This window comes from Palaemon carinicauda, chromosome 27, assembly GCF_036898095.1.
Source record: "Palaemon carinicauda isolate YSFRI2023 chromosome 27, ASM3689809v2, whole genome shotgun sequence".
In the NCBI taxonomy this organism is placed as follows: Eukaryota; Metazoa; Arthropoda; class Malacostraca; order Decapoda; family Palaemonidae; genus Palaemon; species Palaemon carinicauda.
This window is the reverse complement of record NC_090751.1, coordinates 90,715,525-90,734,081: the sequence shown is the minus strand read 5'-3', so window position 1 is coordinate 90,734,081 and position 18,557 is coordinate 90,715,525. Positions and strand designations below refer to the sequence as shown.

Here is an 18,557-nt window from a genome sequence, read left to right as displayed (position 1 = left end):
TAAGAGAGAAAAGAAGAAAGATAGCCCTGGTGATGAGTTTTCTCACAATCTCTGATTAAATTGCTTTTTAGATTATAAAAATCCATTCATAAATAACAGAGTTATTCAAGTTTGAAAGTAGAAAAATGTATGTTTTGAGAAAAACGGTTCTAAAGTTTTGCTTACCTTTTTTTTGCTTTTAAAACCATAGTGTCTCTTGGAAAACCCCTATAGGGCACCTGGTACCCTCTCTTTTATAAGAGATATTATCCCCTCTAAAAAAAAAAAAAACACTTTTCACTTAAACAAAATAGTTAAAATCATATTTTATGTGTGGGGGGGGGTTATCATAGAGCGCCACTCTACTCTTTATTGCCAGGATTTTTGGGGAACAATGAGCTCCACCTTCATATCCTCCTTTAGATGTTCTTTATTTCTTTGCCGTTCTTGAATACATTGCAGACATTCTTTTCCTGGTCTTCTCCTTATATATTTGTTATACCTTTGGTAAGTGCTGTTTGCCATAGGTCTAGCACCTAAGGCAATTCGAGTGTTATTCAAGGCTGCTAAGCCTTCACCAATGGTATCTGTTTTCACACTTTCATTTTCTTTCTCGTTTGTATGTTTGAAAACAGACGGTTCTTCACACAGACACTTTACTTTCAAGTCAACATCAAAACTGTTTGTATGAACTTCGAGTGTTATGTTGCTTTCACACTGCCCACAATATGTCGAACTAAAAGCGCCTTTCAAAACTTTCAAGGGTAATAAAACTATTTCCCCATCACTGCTTTCCCTTAGGAACTTTTCTTTATCAGTTACAAAACCACTCAATAAAGATATTCGTAGTTTGGCTCCCGATAACACACCATCATCTGTTGCATCATGAACAGAAGTTACATTTCGAAAATGTTCCTTCTCTTCTTCGTCCTTCTCCTCCTCATCATCATCAGATAACTTCAAAATAAAATCATCAGTTCCATCATCATCACCTTGATATATTTGAGCAAGGGAATAATAGAATTCACCGGAAGCAGCTTCGCTATAGGAAAGACTCGCGAGGTCATTCTCACACGTGCTGAGCACATGGTGTTTGTTTATGTTTTTGTTTTCGTTATAAGCCCTAATATTGCGACAGCTTGCATCCCTTCGCTTACTAAACTTCCTTAAAGGCATTTTGGTAGTATATATAAATCACAATTGATGTTCAATAATTCGAAAAAGTGATGCAACTGTTTGAAAATACAAGAAAGCACAACCACAGAAGACTATAGGCCTAGGCAACTGGCTTTGTTGTTGCCATAAACATAGGGAGATGCCGACTCTATCGGGAAAACATATCGTACGAAGAACGAAAAAAAATTATGATAAAAAGAAATAAATACTTTGAGGAAGAACGAAAAAAGAAAATGCTAAGGTTACGCCTACCCAGCCCTTTAATCCTTTACCAGGTAGGTCCTTTAAATTGCCCTTTAAACCGTTTAAAAGGCTTCATATTGATTTCATCTTGCGCGAGGCAATGGAGGGAACCCCCACTTATCGAAATATGACAGTAACTAATTTTTGCGAATTTCAGCCAATATTGCCAAAATTACACCAGGCCGATACCCTTAAGTGATTCTTCAACACTTTTGTCCTCTTTTGGCTGGTCATTCATGTGGTTTGAATAGCTAGCTCGCGTGAACACTAGACGCCTTCCAGCACCCTTGGGACGAGCTGGACTTATGCGCCTTTCTTCCATTCTATCTGATTTGTCAGGTCCTGAACAGGATATGTGAGTCCCGAGAAGTCAGAGTAATGCTAGTAGCCCCTAAGTGGCTGCAGATGGACTGGTATCCAGACTTGCTAGATCTCCCAGAAATTCTTGGAGAACTTTCAGGATGGCCAACCCTACTGTGCCAACCACACGTAAGAAAGTTCCATGGGTAGTCCACAGCCGGAGATTATCCAACATTACTGAAAGGAAGGTTTTTCATGATCAACTGCGAAACAACTTTCTGAAAGTTGTCTGCTGCGGATTATCAGGGCAAGTTTTCAACTTTTTGTAGTTGGTGTCGAAAGGAGAATATTGCTCCATGCAAAGCCACTATTCCCATGATTGCTGATTTTTTTAGGTTCCTGAGGAATGAGAAATCCTTTTTCAGTCAATGCGGTGAAAGGTTACCTCTCAGTTTTGATCCAGGTTTTTAAACTAAGGGGACCTGATCTCTCCTCTTCATGGGAACTATCTGCTCTTATCAGAAGTTTTGAACAGATCTGCCCTCCTTAGGATCTTAAACCTCACTCTTGAAATGTGATTAAAGTTCTTAGGTTCCCTAAAATGACCCCTTATGAACCCTTACGTAAAGTTCTAGACAGGGATCTCACCCTGACGATTATCTTCCTCCTTACTCTAGCCTCAGCTAAGAGCGTAAGTGAATTATTTGATCTATCTTATCTTGCTTCACATTCTAAAGGGATGAAGGAATTATCCTTCTCTATTGTTCCCGAGTTTGTAAGACAAAATCCAGCTATACTTGATTCTAAATTTGACTCCCGGTCTCATCTGGTAAGGAGATAATTGATGATCCAGATAATGTTACTCTGACCCATAAGAGTGGTCAGTAAATACCTGAAGAAAGCAGCCTCTCTCAGACCTAGAATTCCTAGAATTCCTAATTTGTGTGTGAGTACTGGCCTCTTCCAAAACCAGAAGTATCTAACAATACTATTTCCTTATGGTTGTGTGACACCATTATGAGAACATATAAATCCTTGGAAGAAGTGTCGCCAAGGCTCCCACTCGAGCACATGACTTCTGTGGACTTGCCACAACCCTAGTGTTATGCAAGAACCATTTGGTAGCCTACGGTAAGCACTTAGTTCAGGGATCTGGAAGAAGCAGACCACTTTATCAGGCCATTGCTTAAAAGACTATGCATAGGCCCCTGGATACTTTCTCCTTAGGTCTTATTGTTTCAGCTGAACAGATAATCTAATTAAAATCTCTGATAGGGCACTTAACCATTTGTCATGGCATCAATTATTCTCTGCATTGTAAAGTTATGAAAAGTGTATCAATCCTGGGCATACTTTACTTTTCCAAGCTGTGGACCAAGAAGTACTTATCATTCCCTAATGAAGGTACTTTTGACTACCTTTTTAAATTTGTTTTGTTCCAACACGAATACTTACCTCGAACTACTTTCTTAGGAGTTACCTGTAATCTCCTCTCTACTGACCAGAGTTTTGTGTAGTATACCCTAAACCCGTTTTCTATGGAGGGCTAACCCGGGAGTAAGAGAACGTGCCCCGAGGGTAGCCTTTGCGCTAGGTCGAGGTCCGCTTGGGTCGTGAGCGCCAGTAAGTTCTCTGGTCGCGACGTGATACCACGTCGCTCTCGTCTCTCTCGACCCTTTGTGTCCGCCTCGTGTGTCCCGCGTGTTTACCGCGTGGTAACTTCGTGCTTATCCCTTGTGTTCCTGTGCGTTCACTACCCTTCCTTGTGCTTCCCAAGTGTATCCCTTTGATTCCCTGCGTTCCTGTGTCTTGTGGTTGTGCGCTATGGAGCAAATCCGCCGTTGTCCTGGGCCTAGAGCCGGAAAATCGTGTGGAGCGTTCCTCTCCAAACCTGAAGTGGATCCTCACTCCCATTGCTCTTCCTGTAGGGGCAAGATGTGCTCTCCTTCGGATACGTGCTTTGAGTGTGTTGGTTGGAGTGAGATTCAGTGGGTGCGATACGGCACGAAGAAAAAGAAGTCGTCGAAATGTTCGCCTAGAAAATCTAGCGTCTCTTTGCCGCTACCGTCACCCAGTGGACGGTCCGACGGGGCTTCTGTCTCTCCTTCCCCTACCTAGAGTAGGGGACGAGGTAAGTCCGTTGCGGGGAAAGATCCGGGGGTTCTTCCCCAGGAGTCTGGTGTGTGTGAAGTGGGAGTTGCAGGGCCTTCTCGGGCTAGTGGGGAGCCTGGTAGTGCTGTGTCGGGGGGGTTCTGGAGACTCGGCCCTTGTGCTTGAGGGGCACGTTTCCTCCGATGACCCCTTATGGTGTAGTAATGTTGTTCCTATTTCTTCGCCCCCTTCGTGGGCCTGTGTTTCAGGTTCTTCGGCAGGCGGCGACACCCAGGGTAAGTTAGACTCCACAGTAAGTGATTCCTTCGGGTGGAAGCTCCCTAAAACGCCAGGTAGGTCCCCTATGCGGATGGAAGAGGGCCTGGATCCCTGGTTCCCTAGTGTTGGGCGCCAACCTTCGTTCCCAGCTCCTCTGACGACGGTTCCAGAAACCTTCCTGCAACCCTCTACCTCAGGTACGCAACGAGTCGCGAAGCCCTCCGTGGCCCCCACTTCTGCCCGCCGTGCGGGTGGTACGGTGTCGTCGGGCTCTTCGGATGGTGGGGCGTCATTCTCTTCAGAAGAAGAAGCCAGGAGGAGACATCGGCGCCGGAGGGAGCGGTCCAGGAGCAGGCGTTCCCGCTCAAGATCCCGTTCGAGGTTCAGCAGGAGACGGTCCCGCTCTCCACGGAGGAAACACAGGAGGAGTAGGTCCCCCGATGGTGATTGGGTATTCGTTCCCCGTAAGTCAGAGTTACAGTGTTCCCCAGACCGGCGATCCAGGGATTTCTCGCCACGGAGACCATCCTCCAGACGTAGGTATGACCCTCGCAGGGAGAAATGCGAGCCTCTGCAGGCAGGCGTAAGACCGCGAAGCCTCCGGTTCACCCCGCCCAGCGGGGGGAACCGTGCTTCCTTACGGGCAGCCTGGCCGAATCAGCCCAGCTGGTGCGGCCCTCGGACTTTAAGGAACGGTTCCCGCCGTCGGGTCAGCCCACGGGATCCGCGTCCTCGTCCCCCAGAGAGCATGATCGGACGGTATTCCTCGCCGGCTCGGCGATGCCAGTTCTAACCCCCGTACCTGGTACGGAGGTCTCCGCCGGGGAAGACCAGTACCTCCACAAGGGAGTGCCTGTTGTGCCAGAACTAAGGCGCCTGGTGGGAGTGCCCGGTGACCCGGCTCCCCGGGATCAGGTCAAGGGTTCGGCCGACGGTAGGGAAGGTTCCCCGACCGAGGACTCTGCCTATCGGAAAGTTATAAGCCTGATCAGGAGGCATCACAGATTTGAAGAGCCAGTTGCTACCGATGAGGACTACTGGAGGTCCAGCCTTACCCGTTTGATGCAAGCACCTGTCCAACAAAAATCCTCCCTGGCACTTCCTGTGGCCCGAGATCTCGTCCTTGGCCGAGAGCACGTAGATAGAGTGGTAGCAGGCAATGCCGAAGCTCCCAAGACGCAGAGTTCTTCGAAGTTGCTCCAAGGGCTCAAAACACAGAGCAGGGTTTATGTGCCAGAGGGACAACGACCGGGAGCCTGCAAAGTGGAACCTGCTCTCGACATTCTGGGACAGGGTGCCTCGGAGGACAGAGCCTCTTCAGCCCCGATTTGTTTTTCACAATCGGAGGCTGCGATGATGGAGGAGATGTCTAAAGACCTAGTTCACATCTCCTCTTGGTTGGACTGGTGGGCTTCCACACTAGTAGGTGTGCAAGCAACATATGACCTGACGGACCCAGAACAGCAAAGCCTCCTGAGGGAGCTTATCATCTCCGGGGGCAAGACCCTTAAGTTCCTCACCTACCAGTCCCTCGCCCTGTCAGCGAATTGGGTTCTTCGAAAAAGGGACACCATCCTGGCGAAGCTTTCCCGGAAGGTCCCAGACAGAGAGGCGAGGGCCATGAGGAGCCTTCCTGTGTGGGGTGACTCCTTGTTCCCCTTGAAGGAGTTAGAGGAGATCATGGAGAAGGTGGCTAAGAGAAAAGAAGTAAACGCCCCCAGGCCTCCACCGGTAAGGAGGCCCCCCTATAAGAGATCAGCCTCAGACGGTTCCTCGGCTTCTCAAGCCCCGCCTAGCCTGACGAGGAGAGAAGCCCCTTCTTCCTCATGGGCCTCAGCGCCTCAGCCCCCCCGTAGAGGAGCCCCAGCAGCGTCGGCCTCGTTTAGGACAGGTTATTCTGCCTCCAGGAGAGGCCGTTCAGGCCGCTCCTCCCGGAGGAGGTAGAGTGGGAGGCCCCCTACTCCTGCCCAAGCCTCAGGTTGGGGGATGCCTCAGACTACATTGGCAAGCATGGAAGGCTCACGGAGCAGAGCCCTGGACAGTGTCCGTACTGAAGGAGGGTTACAGGTTACCGTTCCTAGCAGAACCTCCCCCTCTAATTCCGGCCAGCCTGTTGGAGTGGTTGGTACCCAAGGACCCGTTGAAGAGGGCTGCCCTTCAAGAAGAGGTGTCCACCATGTTGGAAAAGGGCGCCATGGAGGAGATCCTGCACCCAGGGCCAGGCTTCTACAGCCGCCTGTTCCTGGTAGAAAAGGCGACGGGGGGGTGGAGACCGGTGATAGATCTGTCGGCTCTCAACAAGTTTGTAAGAAAGACAGAGTTCAAAATGGACACTCCGAAGTCGGTCCTGCTGTCCTTGAGGGTTTAAGACTACATGATGACCATAGACCTCAAGGACGCTTACTTCCAAATTCCGGTCCACCCCTCAAGTCGGAAGTTTCTCCGGGTGAAATGGGGTACCCAGATCCTGCAATTCAAGACCCTTTGCTTCGGATTGTCGACAGCTCCCCAGGTATTCACGAGAGTCTTCACGACAGTCTCGGTGTGGGCTCACGAGCGAGGCATTCGCCTCATCTGGTACCTGGACGACTGGTTGCTTCTTTCCTCCTCGAAGGACGTTTTGAAGGAGCAAGGTATGAAACTTCTCCAGTTTTGCAAGGGTCTGGGTATCATGATCAACCCAGAAAAATCGAACCTATCTCCCTCCACCAGAATGACCTATTTGGGGATGACACTGGATTCCCTACTAGTGAAAGCTTTTCCGTTGGAGGAGAGGATAAGCAATCTGATGAAGATCCTTCGTCCGTTCCTGTCGGGGCAACCCAGGAGGGCGAAGGACTGGCAAAGACTAATAGGTCATCTAGTGTCGTTGGAAAAACTGGTTCCCCAGGGGAGACTCAGACTCAGAGTCGTCCAATGGAACCTGAAGAACTTCTGGAGCCAACTGGACTCGCACCAGAAATTAATCCCAGCCCTACCAAACACAATACCCTCCCTGGAATGGTGGCATTGCCGGTCGAACTCGCTCAAGGGGATGCCCTTCGCGAACGACCTTCCCGAGTTACTTCTATTCACAGACGCCTCCAACCAGGGATGGGGAGCCCATCTCCTCAACGGGACGGCGAGAGGAACCTGGATGGACGGGGAGAAGGACCTACACATCAATGTCCTAGAGTTGAAGGCAGTCCAGAAAGCTTGCCTGCACTTCGTCGATCTACTAAGGGGAAACACTGTGGCGTTGATGTGCGACAACGCCACAGTGGTAGCATATATAAAGAAGCAAGGAGGCTTGAAATCAAGGGAGTTGTGCGATCTCGCCCTAGAGATCCTAGATTGGGCAGAAGCGAACCAGGTTGTGTTATTGGCAAGGTTCATCCCCGGGAAAAAGAACGTTCTAGCCGACGGTCTCAGCAGGATGGGTCAAATAGTAGGGACAGAATGGTCCCTCCTTCCAGAAGTAGCCAAGCTCATCATTCAACGTTGGGGTTCCCCGGTGATGGACCTCTTTGCAACCAAACTGAACGCGCAACTTCCCGTGTATTGTTCTCCTGTCCCAGACCCAAGGACAGCCTTGGAGGATGCCTTTCAGCACAAGTGGGACAACCTAGACGTGTACGCTTTTCCCCCCTTCACGTTGATCAGGCAGGTACTCAACAGGGTAAGGGCTGCCCGAAACTTAAGGATGACTTTGGTAGCGCCCTGGTGGCCGGAGAGAGAGTGGTTCGCAGACCTAAAAGACCTGGCGAGCCATCCTCCATGGCCACTCCCCGACAGGTCAGATCCTCTACAACAGCCACACTTTCTCAGGTTCCACGACAACCCACAGTCTCTACGCCTTCACGCCTGGAGACTATCGAGCGGCTCCTGAAGAAGGAAGGATATTCAGCAGGAACAGCTAAGAGGATGTCGCGATACCTGAGAAGGTCGTCGGCAGCGGTCTACCAAGCGAAGTGGGCCTCCTTCACGAAGTGGTGCGCTTCGAAGCGCATAAAGCCCCTCAAAGCCTCAGTCCCAGACATAGCAGACTTTCTGGTGTATCTCAGGGACGAGATAGGGATGTCAATCCCAGCTATAAAAGGAGTACGAGCAGCCTTGGGTCAAGTCCTCCTTCTGAAGGGCATCGACCTGGGTTCCTCTAGACACATCTCTATGCTTGTCAGGAGTTTTGAACAGTCCTGCCCCCCGCAAGCAGTTAGGGTGCCTCAGTGGGACTTAGCTAGGGTCCTGAAGATGTTAAGTAGCCCCCCCTTTGAGCCAATGAAGGATATTGTAGACAGGGATCTCACTCTCAAGACAGTCTTTTTGCTGGCCTTGGCCTCTGCAAAAAGGGTAGGGGAGATCCATGGGCTGTCTTATGACGTCTCTCATTCGAAGGGGTGGAAAGAGATCTCTTTCAAGTTCGTTCCTTCGTTTGTGGCAAAAACCCAGAACCCAGCTGTCTGGGACCCAAAATTCGAAGGTTTCTCTCTGCCAGCTATTCCTAGGACTGGGAATCCTGAGGATTTGAGGTTATGCCCTGTCCGTGCCATTAGAAAATACCTTGAAAGGACTGCACATCTCCGGTCAGGCATCAAGAGCCTTTTCGTCTCCACAGGTGTTACTAAGAAACAGGTTTCGAAGAATACCATTTCCTTCTGGTTGAGACAAGTTATTGCCAGGGCCTACAAGGAGGAGGGACTGGCCTTGCCAGGCACTCCCAAACCCCATGACATCAGAGGTCTGAGCACTTCCTTAGCCTTTGAGAAAAACATGGCAGTGGGTCAGATCCTTCGTGCGGGTACCTGGTCGAACCAGTCAACCTTTACTGCCCATTACCTCAAGGACTACTCAAGAAGGTCCTTAGACGGGTTCTCCATTGGAACAGTCATCTCCGCGCTCCAAGTGATTTAACGGTAAAGCCCCAGGCTCAATCGTGGATAGCAAAACCAGGAGACACAGGTTCGTTCCCTTTCACCCTAATCCCCGTTTCCTATCCCTATCGGAGATAACCACTCTTGTAACCATTGGAAAACACGACTCTGCAACTGCATTACTGGACTCAACATCAGAAGAAGTTTTTCAAAGTGTGAGTACTTAGACACTAACGTGAGCTCTTTGTGTAGTTACCCTATCGTCCGTTTTCCCAGTGTGTTTTTGTTTTAAGACCTAATTAATATCTAGGCCTCTTGGCGTCCGCTTGCTGGGTCTGAAGGTCAGGAAGGCACTCCCACCTCCTAAAGTGTAAGTCTCCTAAGAAAGTAGTTCGAGGTAAGTATTCGTGTTGGAACAAATCAAAAATTTTAAGTAATTTTTATTTTTCCTAACATACTTACCGAGAACTACTTTCGGGTAATGGCCCTCCCTACCTTCCCCGAGTGCCTCTCTGCCCTTGCAAGGAATTATTGCAACATCCGAGGAACTTACTGGCGCTCACGACCCAAGCGGACCTCGACCTAGCGCAAAAGCTACCCTCGGGGCACGTTCTCTTACTCCCGGGTTAGCCCTCCATAGAAAACGGGTTTAGGGTATACTACACAAAACTCTGGTCGGTAGAGAGGAGATTACAGGTAACTCCTAAGAAAGTAGTTCTCGGTAAGTATGTTAGGAAAAATAAAAATTACTTAAAATTTTTGATTTTTATTGTAATAACATCAATTCTTTATAGCTGCACCTGGTAATGCTTCATCCTACCTAGGTTTTATCTTAGATGGATTTAACACTTCAGGCCCGCCCTTCACAAGCCAGATTAACTGTCTTTATTGATTTTTAATTTTTAATAGACTTCTTGGAGTCATATTCATGACGTGGAGCTTGATCTTAACACAGATTTCCTTCCTCTAAGGAAGACTCTCCATATAAAGGACTTAGAAGTTTGTACCCGTGTAGGAATAAACTATAAAGTTTTAAGACGAATTGTATTTTTCCTTGCTATAAAAATCTGAGTCATTTATGCAAAGGTCCCACTCCATCCAACCCACAAGTCTAGACTAGGGTAAAGTGAAAATTTGTTCACAGCAGAGTGTATATAGCCCAGTAATTTAGTTGCTTAGTAACCTATTATAGTTTACCAGCCAAGCATCCCATTTTCTTTTGTCTGGTTGTATAAAATTGACATAGAAGTAAACCCTTGTAAATGTCTCAGGTTTGTACAGGTAGTAAAAATACAAATTGTTAAAAATTGTTTTATTGTTTTACAACAGCTCTATTTGAGGTAAAATTTTGCACATAGGGTATTTCAAACTCCGAGCACTAAAATGGCCGCAATCACAACAAACAAGGAGCGATTGTGATAAGGTGGCAACTGCTAACAGCAAAATGATATCATGTGGTCCAAAGGGTAGGTGAAAGGGAACACAGCAGCTGCACATGGTGGAACCTGTAATGGTCTTGACCCATTGAAGGATGGTTTAGACAGACCAAACAGGAATTAGTTTATATGTTTATTCTCTACAACGATCAGCTTACAACTGGTTATCACAATTTAAATTTCAAACCGGACACCACAGAATGCATGTACTGTGTAGGAAACTCATTCTTTATAGGCTAATTAGGGCCGGGACTTATCAAGTACTGCCAACCAGTAGAGAACCCTTTCCAGCACTGGAATTTCCGTTTGTCATCCTTTCCTAAATGTTCATATTTCGGTATTTTTAATTGAAGAATGTCTACTGGAGTTTGTTAAATTGGAAGAACAAGCAAAAGGATTAGTATTTATCCAATCTTTTATGGCTGAACTATTTTGGACTTTAGGTTAGAATTCATATTTTCTTATTAGTACACAGAGTATTAGTTGTAATCATCCAGCAAAATGAAACAGTGGTTTGTAATTTATGTTATTTCTGCTTATAGATTCAGGATTTTACAAGTTTAGAAGTGTCTTGTGAAACTGAGTATCTTTTGTTGTTTTTCAGTTGTCAGCATAAAACGTCGGCCATGGGACGAATAAAAAACCAGGTGGTGTATCAAAGCATTTTTACTTTTAATTGGCCCAAACCTATGAACTTCACTGGCTATGGATTTGGAAAGAAGACTGCAGAACTGAATGCAATGGTAAAAGGATTGGAGTATCTATATGATGGTAAGTACAGGTACTTTACTTCAGATATGTGGTTTATCCACATTAAAAATCAAGCTAATTAATGAGATGTTGTTTGTTGTTATGCTCATACATACTACTTATTTTATTATGAAACACGGTTATTATAACCCCCGAGATTATAATCAGCAATTTTTCAATATACTTACCCGGTGATTATATAAACTGCAGCTCTGCTGCTCGACAGAAAACTCTACGTTCAAAATCCGCCAGCGATCGCCATGCAGGTAGGGGGTGTACATCAACAGCGCCATCTGTCGGGCAGGTACTCAGTACTCAATGTAAACACAGAACTCAATTTTCTCTCTGTCGTGCTACCGGCAAGACCTACTAATTCGCTGTTGCTAACTGGATTGGTTTTCACATCTTTTTGGTGAAGTACACATTTCTGGTTTTGAGCTTTCGCTTTGCAGGCTTTATCTTCAATACATCCTTGCATTCTTTTGTTGATATCAGATTATTTGTTGATGACTTTGGATAGTTTTTGAATTCCCCACTTGACTAATTCAAAATGGCTGACCCTTCTCAAGTCCCTAAATTCAGGAAGTGTAATGCTAGGGACTGTTCAAGGCGTCTTCCGAAGGCCTCTATCGATCCTCACACCGTTTGTTCCAATTGTCGGGATAAAACCTGCCAATTGGAAGATCGATGTGAGGAATGCGTTGGGCTTTCGGAATTCGATTTTATCGAATTCCTTAAATATACACGTAGGCTAGAGAGAGATAGAGTCAGGAGAAGTTCGTCTCGCTCTGTTGAATTTTCCTCTCCTCATGCCCCACAACCTATTCCTTCCCCTGTAGTGGTTGCTCCTGATCCCCCTTCTAGCACTCAAGAACCTTCGATGGCAGATATGATGCGTGCCATCCAAGCTCTGGGTGAGAGAGTCGAGTCCTTGGCTAGTGACCGCAACCAGCTCATGGCAGACGTCAAGGAGCTGAAGTGTAAGAGTGCAGTGGGTGATAAAGTGAGTGATAGTGTTGTGGATAGTGTTGCGCTTGAGGGTTCGTCTGTTCGTGCCTGTTGTCCTCCCAGTCCGGGACCTCTTGCAAGCTCCCAAGCCCAGGGGAGAAGCAATGTCGTACGACCAAAGGGTTCGAGAGGCTTTAATCAGCGAACAGACGTTCCCTCCGTGGTTTCGGACGTATCTACCCAAGATCGCCCCACCCACACAAAGACGAGAGAGCCCATTTATTCCTCGTCTGCGGAAGAGGTTTCTCGTAAGAAACCATGGACCAAGGTCTCGCGGCCTCTTAAGCGCAAGTCGGTCCCTTCCGCTCAAGTCCAACGGCCCAGTTGTAGCCACTGGGTCAGTTCGGACTCGCTGCAGTCTTCCGACGACTGCTCACCTCCTAAGAGAGGCAAAGCGGTACCGCATCAGGCAGTCACACCGTCTGTTGCCGCACCTGCTCCTGTAGACCCTAAGTGGTCTTTGCTGCAGACCATGCAGGCTCAGTTAACGTCATTGATGCAGGACTTTCGTGCGGAGAAGGTTGACGCTGCACCAACCTCTAGCCTACAACCACCCACGGTTGTGCGTCCTGTGGACGCTGAGGCAACCTTCGGCCGCACTCCAGCTGAGAGAGTCCCGCCACCCATGCGCTGCCAGCCGCATGTTGACGTTCAGCGACGCACGGAACCTTCCGTTGACGTTCGCGAGGTACAACAACAGTCTAAGTTGTTTTGTTTTGACGCGGTGCGTCAACCTCCGCAACCCATTGTGGTTACCTCTGCTCGCCCACATCAGACTACACAGTCTGGAGTAGACGCTATGCGTCCCCGCGCTGCTATGGTTGTTGCCAGTTCACAGACTGGGCAACTGTTCCATGACGTTGCGTCCGGTTCAGTCACGCGTGCACCCGTGCTGCCGGACTCAGCTGATCAGCCGATTCCTACTCCTTTGCCGCTTCCTCCTCAGTTCTCAGATGATGGACTCTCTGATGATGACGACGCGGCCCACATTGATGACCCACATACGGACCTTGACGAACCCAAGACCACGCAACCCTCTTTGGACTTTAGAAAAGTTCTTGCTCTGTTCAAAGAGATGTATCCGGACCAGTTTGTGTCTGCGGCTCCACGCTCCCCTCCATCAGAGTTTGCTTCAGGTACGCAGTCATCCGCGCCTGCCTTTACGAAACTCGTCCTCGCCCGCTCGTCCAAGAGAGCTTTACGGGTTTTAGGAGACTGGATGCAGTCCAAAAAGGACCTAGGGAAGACAGCGTTTTCGTTTCCCCCTGCGAGACTCTCTTCCAGATCGAGCGTCTGGTATGCCACGGGAGAAGTTCTCGGCTTGGGAGTTCCTGCCTCTGCCCAGGGCGACTTCTCAAGCCTGGTAGACTCTCCCCGCAGGCTAGCCATGAGACGCTCTAAGATATGCTGGTCTCTTACGGACTTAGACCATCTGTTGAAAGGAGTGTTTAGAGCCTTCGAGGTCTTTAACTTTTTGGACTGGTGTCTGGGAGCTTTGAGCAGGAAGATCTCCCCGTCTGACAAGGAATCTTCCTTGCTCATAATGTCCTGCATGGACAAGGCCATACGAGACGGATCTAGTGAACTTGCAGCTTCGTTCGTATCCGGGGTCCTCAAGAAACGGGAGAACCTTTGCTCTTTCCTGTCAGCTGGAGTAACACCATGTCAGAGATCTGAACTCCTTTTTGCTCCCCTCTCAAAGTGCCTTTTTCCAGAGGACTTGATTAAGGAGATTGCTGCCTCTTTGATTCAGAAGGACACCCATGACCTGGTTGCGTCCTCTGCCCGCAAAGCCACCCCTTTGCCTTCCGTGTCAAGACCCAGGATGGACACTCCAGCGTCCAGATTCATTCCGCCCTTTCGTGGCAGAGCCTCCAGCAGAGGAGGTGCTCGTGCCGAAGGGAGACGTGGGAAGAAGAAAGGTACCAAGTCCTTTAAAGGCAGAGTCTGACTGCCTCCTTCTTCAGACAGCAGTGGGAGCCAGACTCAAGAACTTCTGGCAGACCTGGGAGGCAAGAGGCGCAGATGCACAATCTGTGAAGCTGCTCAGAGAAGGGTACAAGATCCCGTTTGTCCGCAAACCCCCTCTAGCAACGTGTCCCATTGATCTCTCTCCCAGGTACAGAGAGGAAGACAAGAGACGAGCTTTGAAGCAGGAGGTGTCTCTCTTACTAGAAAAGGGAGCGGTAGTCAAAGTCCGGGACCATCAATCCCCGGGCTTCTACAACCGTCTCTTCTTAGTGGTAAAGAAGACAGGAGGGTGGAGGCCGGTGCTAGACGTCAGTGCGCTGAATGTCTTTGTCACAAAGCAGACGTTCGCCATGGAGACCACAAAGTCTGTTCTAGCAGTGGTCAGAAAGGAAGACTGGATGGTCTCTTTAGACCTAAGGGACGCATACTTTCACGTCCCCATCCACCCAGACTCCCAACCTTTTCTGAGATTCGTTTACGAAAAGGTTGTCTACCAATTTCAAGCCCTGTGCTTTGGCCTAAGCACAGCTCCTCTTGTGTTTACGAGGCTGATGAGGAATATAGCCAAATTCCTTCATTTAGCGGACATCAGAGCCTCCCTCTATTTGGACGACTGGCTTCTAAGAGCCTCTTCCAGTCGTCGCTGTCTGGAGAATCTAAAGTGGACTCTAGATCTGATCAAGGAATTGGGTCTCCTGGTCAATATAGAAAAGTCTCAACTGGTCCCATCCCAAACTATTGTGTATTTAGGGATGGAGATTCACAGTCAAGCTTTTCGGGCTTTTCCGTCGGCCCCCAGAACAAGTCAAGCCCAAGTATGCATCCAGAACATGCTGAAGAGGGAACGATGTTCAGTCAGACAGTGGATGAGTCTGATAGGGACACTATCATCCCTGGAACAGTTCGTTTCGTTAGGGAGACTACACCTCCGTCCCCTTCAATTTCACCTAGCTGTTTACTGGAAAAAGGACAAGACGCTAGAAGCGGTCTCGATCCCCATTTCCGAGAAGATGAAGTCGTCCCTGACTTGGTGGAAGGACAGTATCAGCCTCAGAGATGGTCTGCCCCTGGCTGTTCAGACCCCCAACCACGTTCTCTTCTCGGACGCATCGGACACGGGCTGGGGTGCGACTTTAGACGGTCGGGAATGCTCGGGAACTTGGAACTCGCATCAAAGAACGTTACATATCAACTGCAAGGAGCTACTGGCAGTTCATCTGGCCTTGAAAAGCTTCAAGTCCCTCCTTCAAGGCAAAGTGGTGGAGGTGAACTCGGACAACACCACGGCTTTGGCGTACATCTCCAAGCAAGGAGGGACCCATTCTATGACGTTGTACGAGATCGCAAGGGACCTCCTCACCTGGTCAAAAGATCTAAACCTTTCACTAGTAACGAGGTTCATCCAAGGCCACTTGAATGTCATGGCAGATTGCCTCAGTCGGAAGGGACAAATAATTCCAACAGAATGGACCCTACACAAGGATGTGTACAAGAGACTGTGGGCCACATGGGGCCAGCCTACCATAGATCTCTTCGCAACCTCGATGACCAAGAGGCTCCCAATATATTGCTCACCAATCCCGACCCAGCAGCAGTTCATATAGATGCCTTTCTACTGGATTGGTCACATCTAGACCTTTATGCATTCCCCCCATTCAAGATTGTCAACAAGGTACTGCAGAAGTTCGCCTCTCACGAAGGGACAAGGTTGACGTTAGTTGCTCCCCTCTGGCCCGCGAGAGAATGGTTCACCGAGGTACTTCAATGGCTGGTGGACGTTCCCAGAACTCTTCCTCTAAGGGTGGACCTTCTACGTCAGCCACACGTAAAGAAGGTACACCAAGGCCTCCACGCTCTTCGTCTGACTGCCTTCAGACTATCGAAAGACTCTCTAGAGCTAGAGGCTTTTCGAAGGAGGCAGCCAGGGCGATTGCTAGAGCATGGAGGACATCCACTCTTAGAGTCTACCAGTCGAAGTGGGAAGTCTTCCGAAACTGGTGCAAGTCAGTATCAGTATCCTCGACCAGTACCTCTGTAACCCAAATAGCTGACTTCCTATTATACCTGAGGAAAGAAAGATCTCTTTCAGCTCCCACGATCAAAGGTTACAGAAGCATGTTGGCATCAGTCTTCCGTCACAGAGGCTTAGATCTTTCCAACAACAAAGATCTACAGGACCTCCTTAAGTCTTTTGAGACCACGAAGGAGCGTCGTTTGGCTACACCTGGTTGGAATTTAGACGTGGTACTAAGATTCCTTATGTCAGAAAGGTTCGAGCCGCTACAATCAGCCTCCTTTAAAGATCTCACTTTAAAGACTCTTTTCCTGGTTTGCTTGGCCACAGCTAAAAGAGTCAGTGAGATTCACGCCTTCAGCAGGAACATCGGATTTTCATCTGAAACGGCTACATGTTCTTTACAGCTTGGTTTTATAGCCAAAAACGAGCTACCTTCTCGTCCTTGGCCGAAATCGTTCGATATTCCAAGCCTTTCAAATATGGTTGGAAATGAACTAGAAAGAGTCTTATGCCCTGTTAGAGCTCTTAAGTTCTATTTAAAATGAACTAAACCTTTACGAGGACAGTCAGAAGCTTTATGGTGTTCTATTAAGAAACCTTCTTTGCCCATGTCAAAGAATGCCTTATCTTATTATATCAGACTGTTGATACGAGAAGCTCATTCCCATCTGAGTGAGGAAGACCAAGCTTTGCTGAAGGTAAGGACACATGAAGTTAGAGCTGTCGCAATTTCAGTGGCCTTTAAACAAAATAGATCTCTGCAGAGTATAATGGACGCAACCTATTGGAGAAGCAAATCAGTGTTCGCGTCTTTTTATCTTAAAGATGTCCAGTCTCTTTACGAGAACTGCTACACCCTGGGACCATTCGTAGCAACGAGTGCAGTAGTGGGTGAGGGCTCAACCACTACATTCCCCTAATTCCATAACCTTTTTAATCTTTCTCTTGAAATGTTTTTTATTGTTGTTTTTGGGTTGTCCGGAAGGCTAAGAAGCCTTTCGCATCCTGGTTGATTTGGCGGGTGGTCAAATTCTTTTCTTGAGAAGCGCCTAGATTAGAGGTTTTGATGAGGTCCTGTAGTATGGGTTGCAACCCTTGATACTTCAGCTCCTAGGGGTCGATCAGCATCCTAAGAGGATCGCGAGGCTCCGTAAGGAAGACGTACTTAAAAAGGCAGAGTAATTGTTCAAGTCGACTTCCTTACCAGGTACTTATTTATTTTATGTTTGTTATTTTGAATAACTGCTAAAATGAAATAAAAAATCCTTAGCTCATAATAATGTAAACAATTATTGCTGGTCTCTACCCACCCCCCTGGGTGTGATTCAGCTTATATAATCACCGGCTAAGTTTAATATTGAAAAATGTTATTTTTATAATAAAATAAATTTTTGAATATACTTACCCGGTGATTATATATTAAAGGACCCTCCCTTCCTCCCCAATAGAGACCCAGTGGACCGAGGAGAAAATTGAGTTCTGTGTTTACATTGAGTACTGAGTACCTGCCCGACAGATGGCGCTGTTGATGTACACCCCCTACCTGCATGGCGATCGCTGGCGGATTTTGAACGTAGAGTTTTCTGTCGAGCAGCAGAGCTGCAGCTTATATAATCACCGGGTAAGTATATTCAAAAATTTATTTTATTATAAAAATAACATTTTTATTTCCAGGAGTCTCCTTGTTGACTTTAAAAGCTCTTAAACGTTTTTTATTTGCTGTGATTGAGTGATTAACTTGAAGTTCTCTGCCGTAAAATTTATCAGATATGACTGCTTTTTCCATTTACATCAGATATCTCAACCAGATGAAAGTTGTCTCGTGGTTACGGGTTTTAAAGCATTTTATTTCTTTGTAATCATAGAATATTGAGTTTACCTTCTCCTATCTCTTCACTGCAGTCAGTGAAAGTTTTTTTCCAACTTGGTATGTCCTTCAGGGAATATAACAAGCCTTTTCCCCATTCTATGGAGGTTTGAAGTATTAGAAGATTGAGTAGTTACAACCGTCATGTATATGAAATTAGTCACTACTTGAAGACTGATCTTGTTATCATTCTTCAAGAATTTTATTTACATCATACTATTTACCTCTAGAAATAGGAATGAATGACGAGCGATTGTGACTCAGTTCCGATAGACCCTGCTGCTTTCTCCGGTTGCCTTGGTGACCAATGAGGTAGTGGCATTATGGGATTCAGTATGGCACCCTAGTAGTACTAACCAAACTCAACTGAATCCCTCGTCAGGCCGGAAGGTATGAAGAGAAGGGAAGAAAAATTCCTTTTATTTTACCTTTTTTTTTTTTTTTATATCGGCTTACCCCCAAAAGGGGCGAAGTGCCATGGTAGATAGACAGATTAACCTCAGACTTCTCTGTTCCTACATGTAATGCAAACCATTGACCTTTAATAGATGGATAACTTCAATGAAGCTGGAATGATCGTTAGGCTTTTA

At 47.4% G+C, this 18,557-nt stretch overlaps 1 protein-coding gene across 1 annotated transcript in view; it reads left to right on the top strand.

The window, feature by feature from the left end:
• The window catches only part of LOC137621027 (ATP-dependent RNA helicase DHX30-like), a 65,896-nt gene that overhangs the window by 31,882 nt on the left and 15,457 nt on the right, over positions 1 to 18,557 (top strand). Inside the window, exon 5 of the mRNA XM_068351467.1 lies at positions 10,959 to 11,125. Coding sequence (XP_068207568.1) covers positions 10,959 to 11,125 — 167 coding nt within the window. The remainder of the gene's footprint in view (positions 1 to 10,958; positions 11,126 to 18,557) is intronic.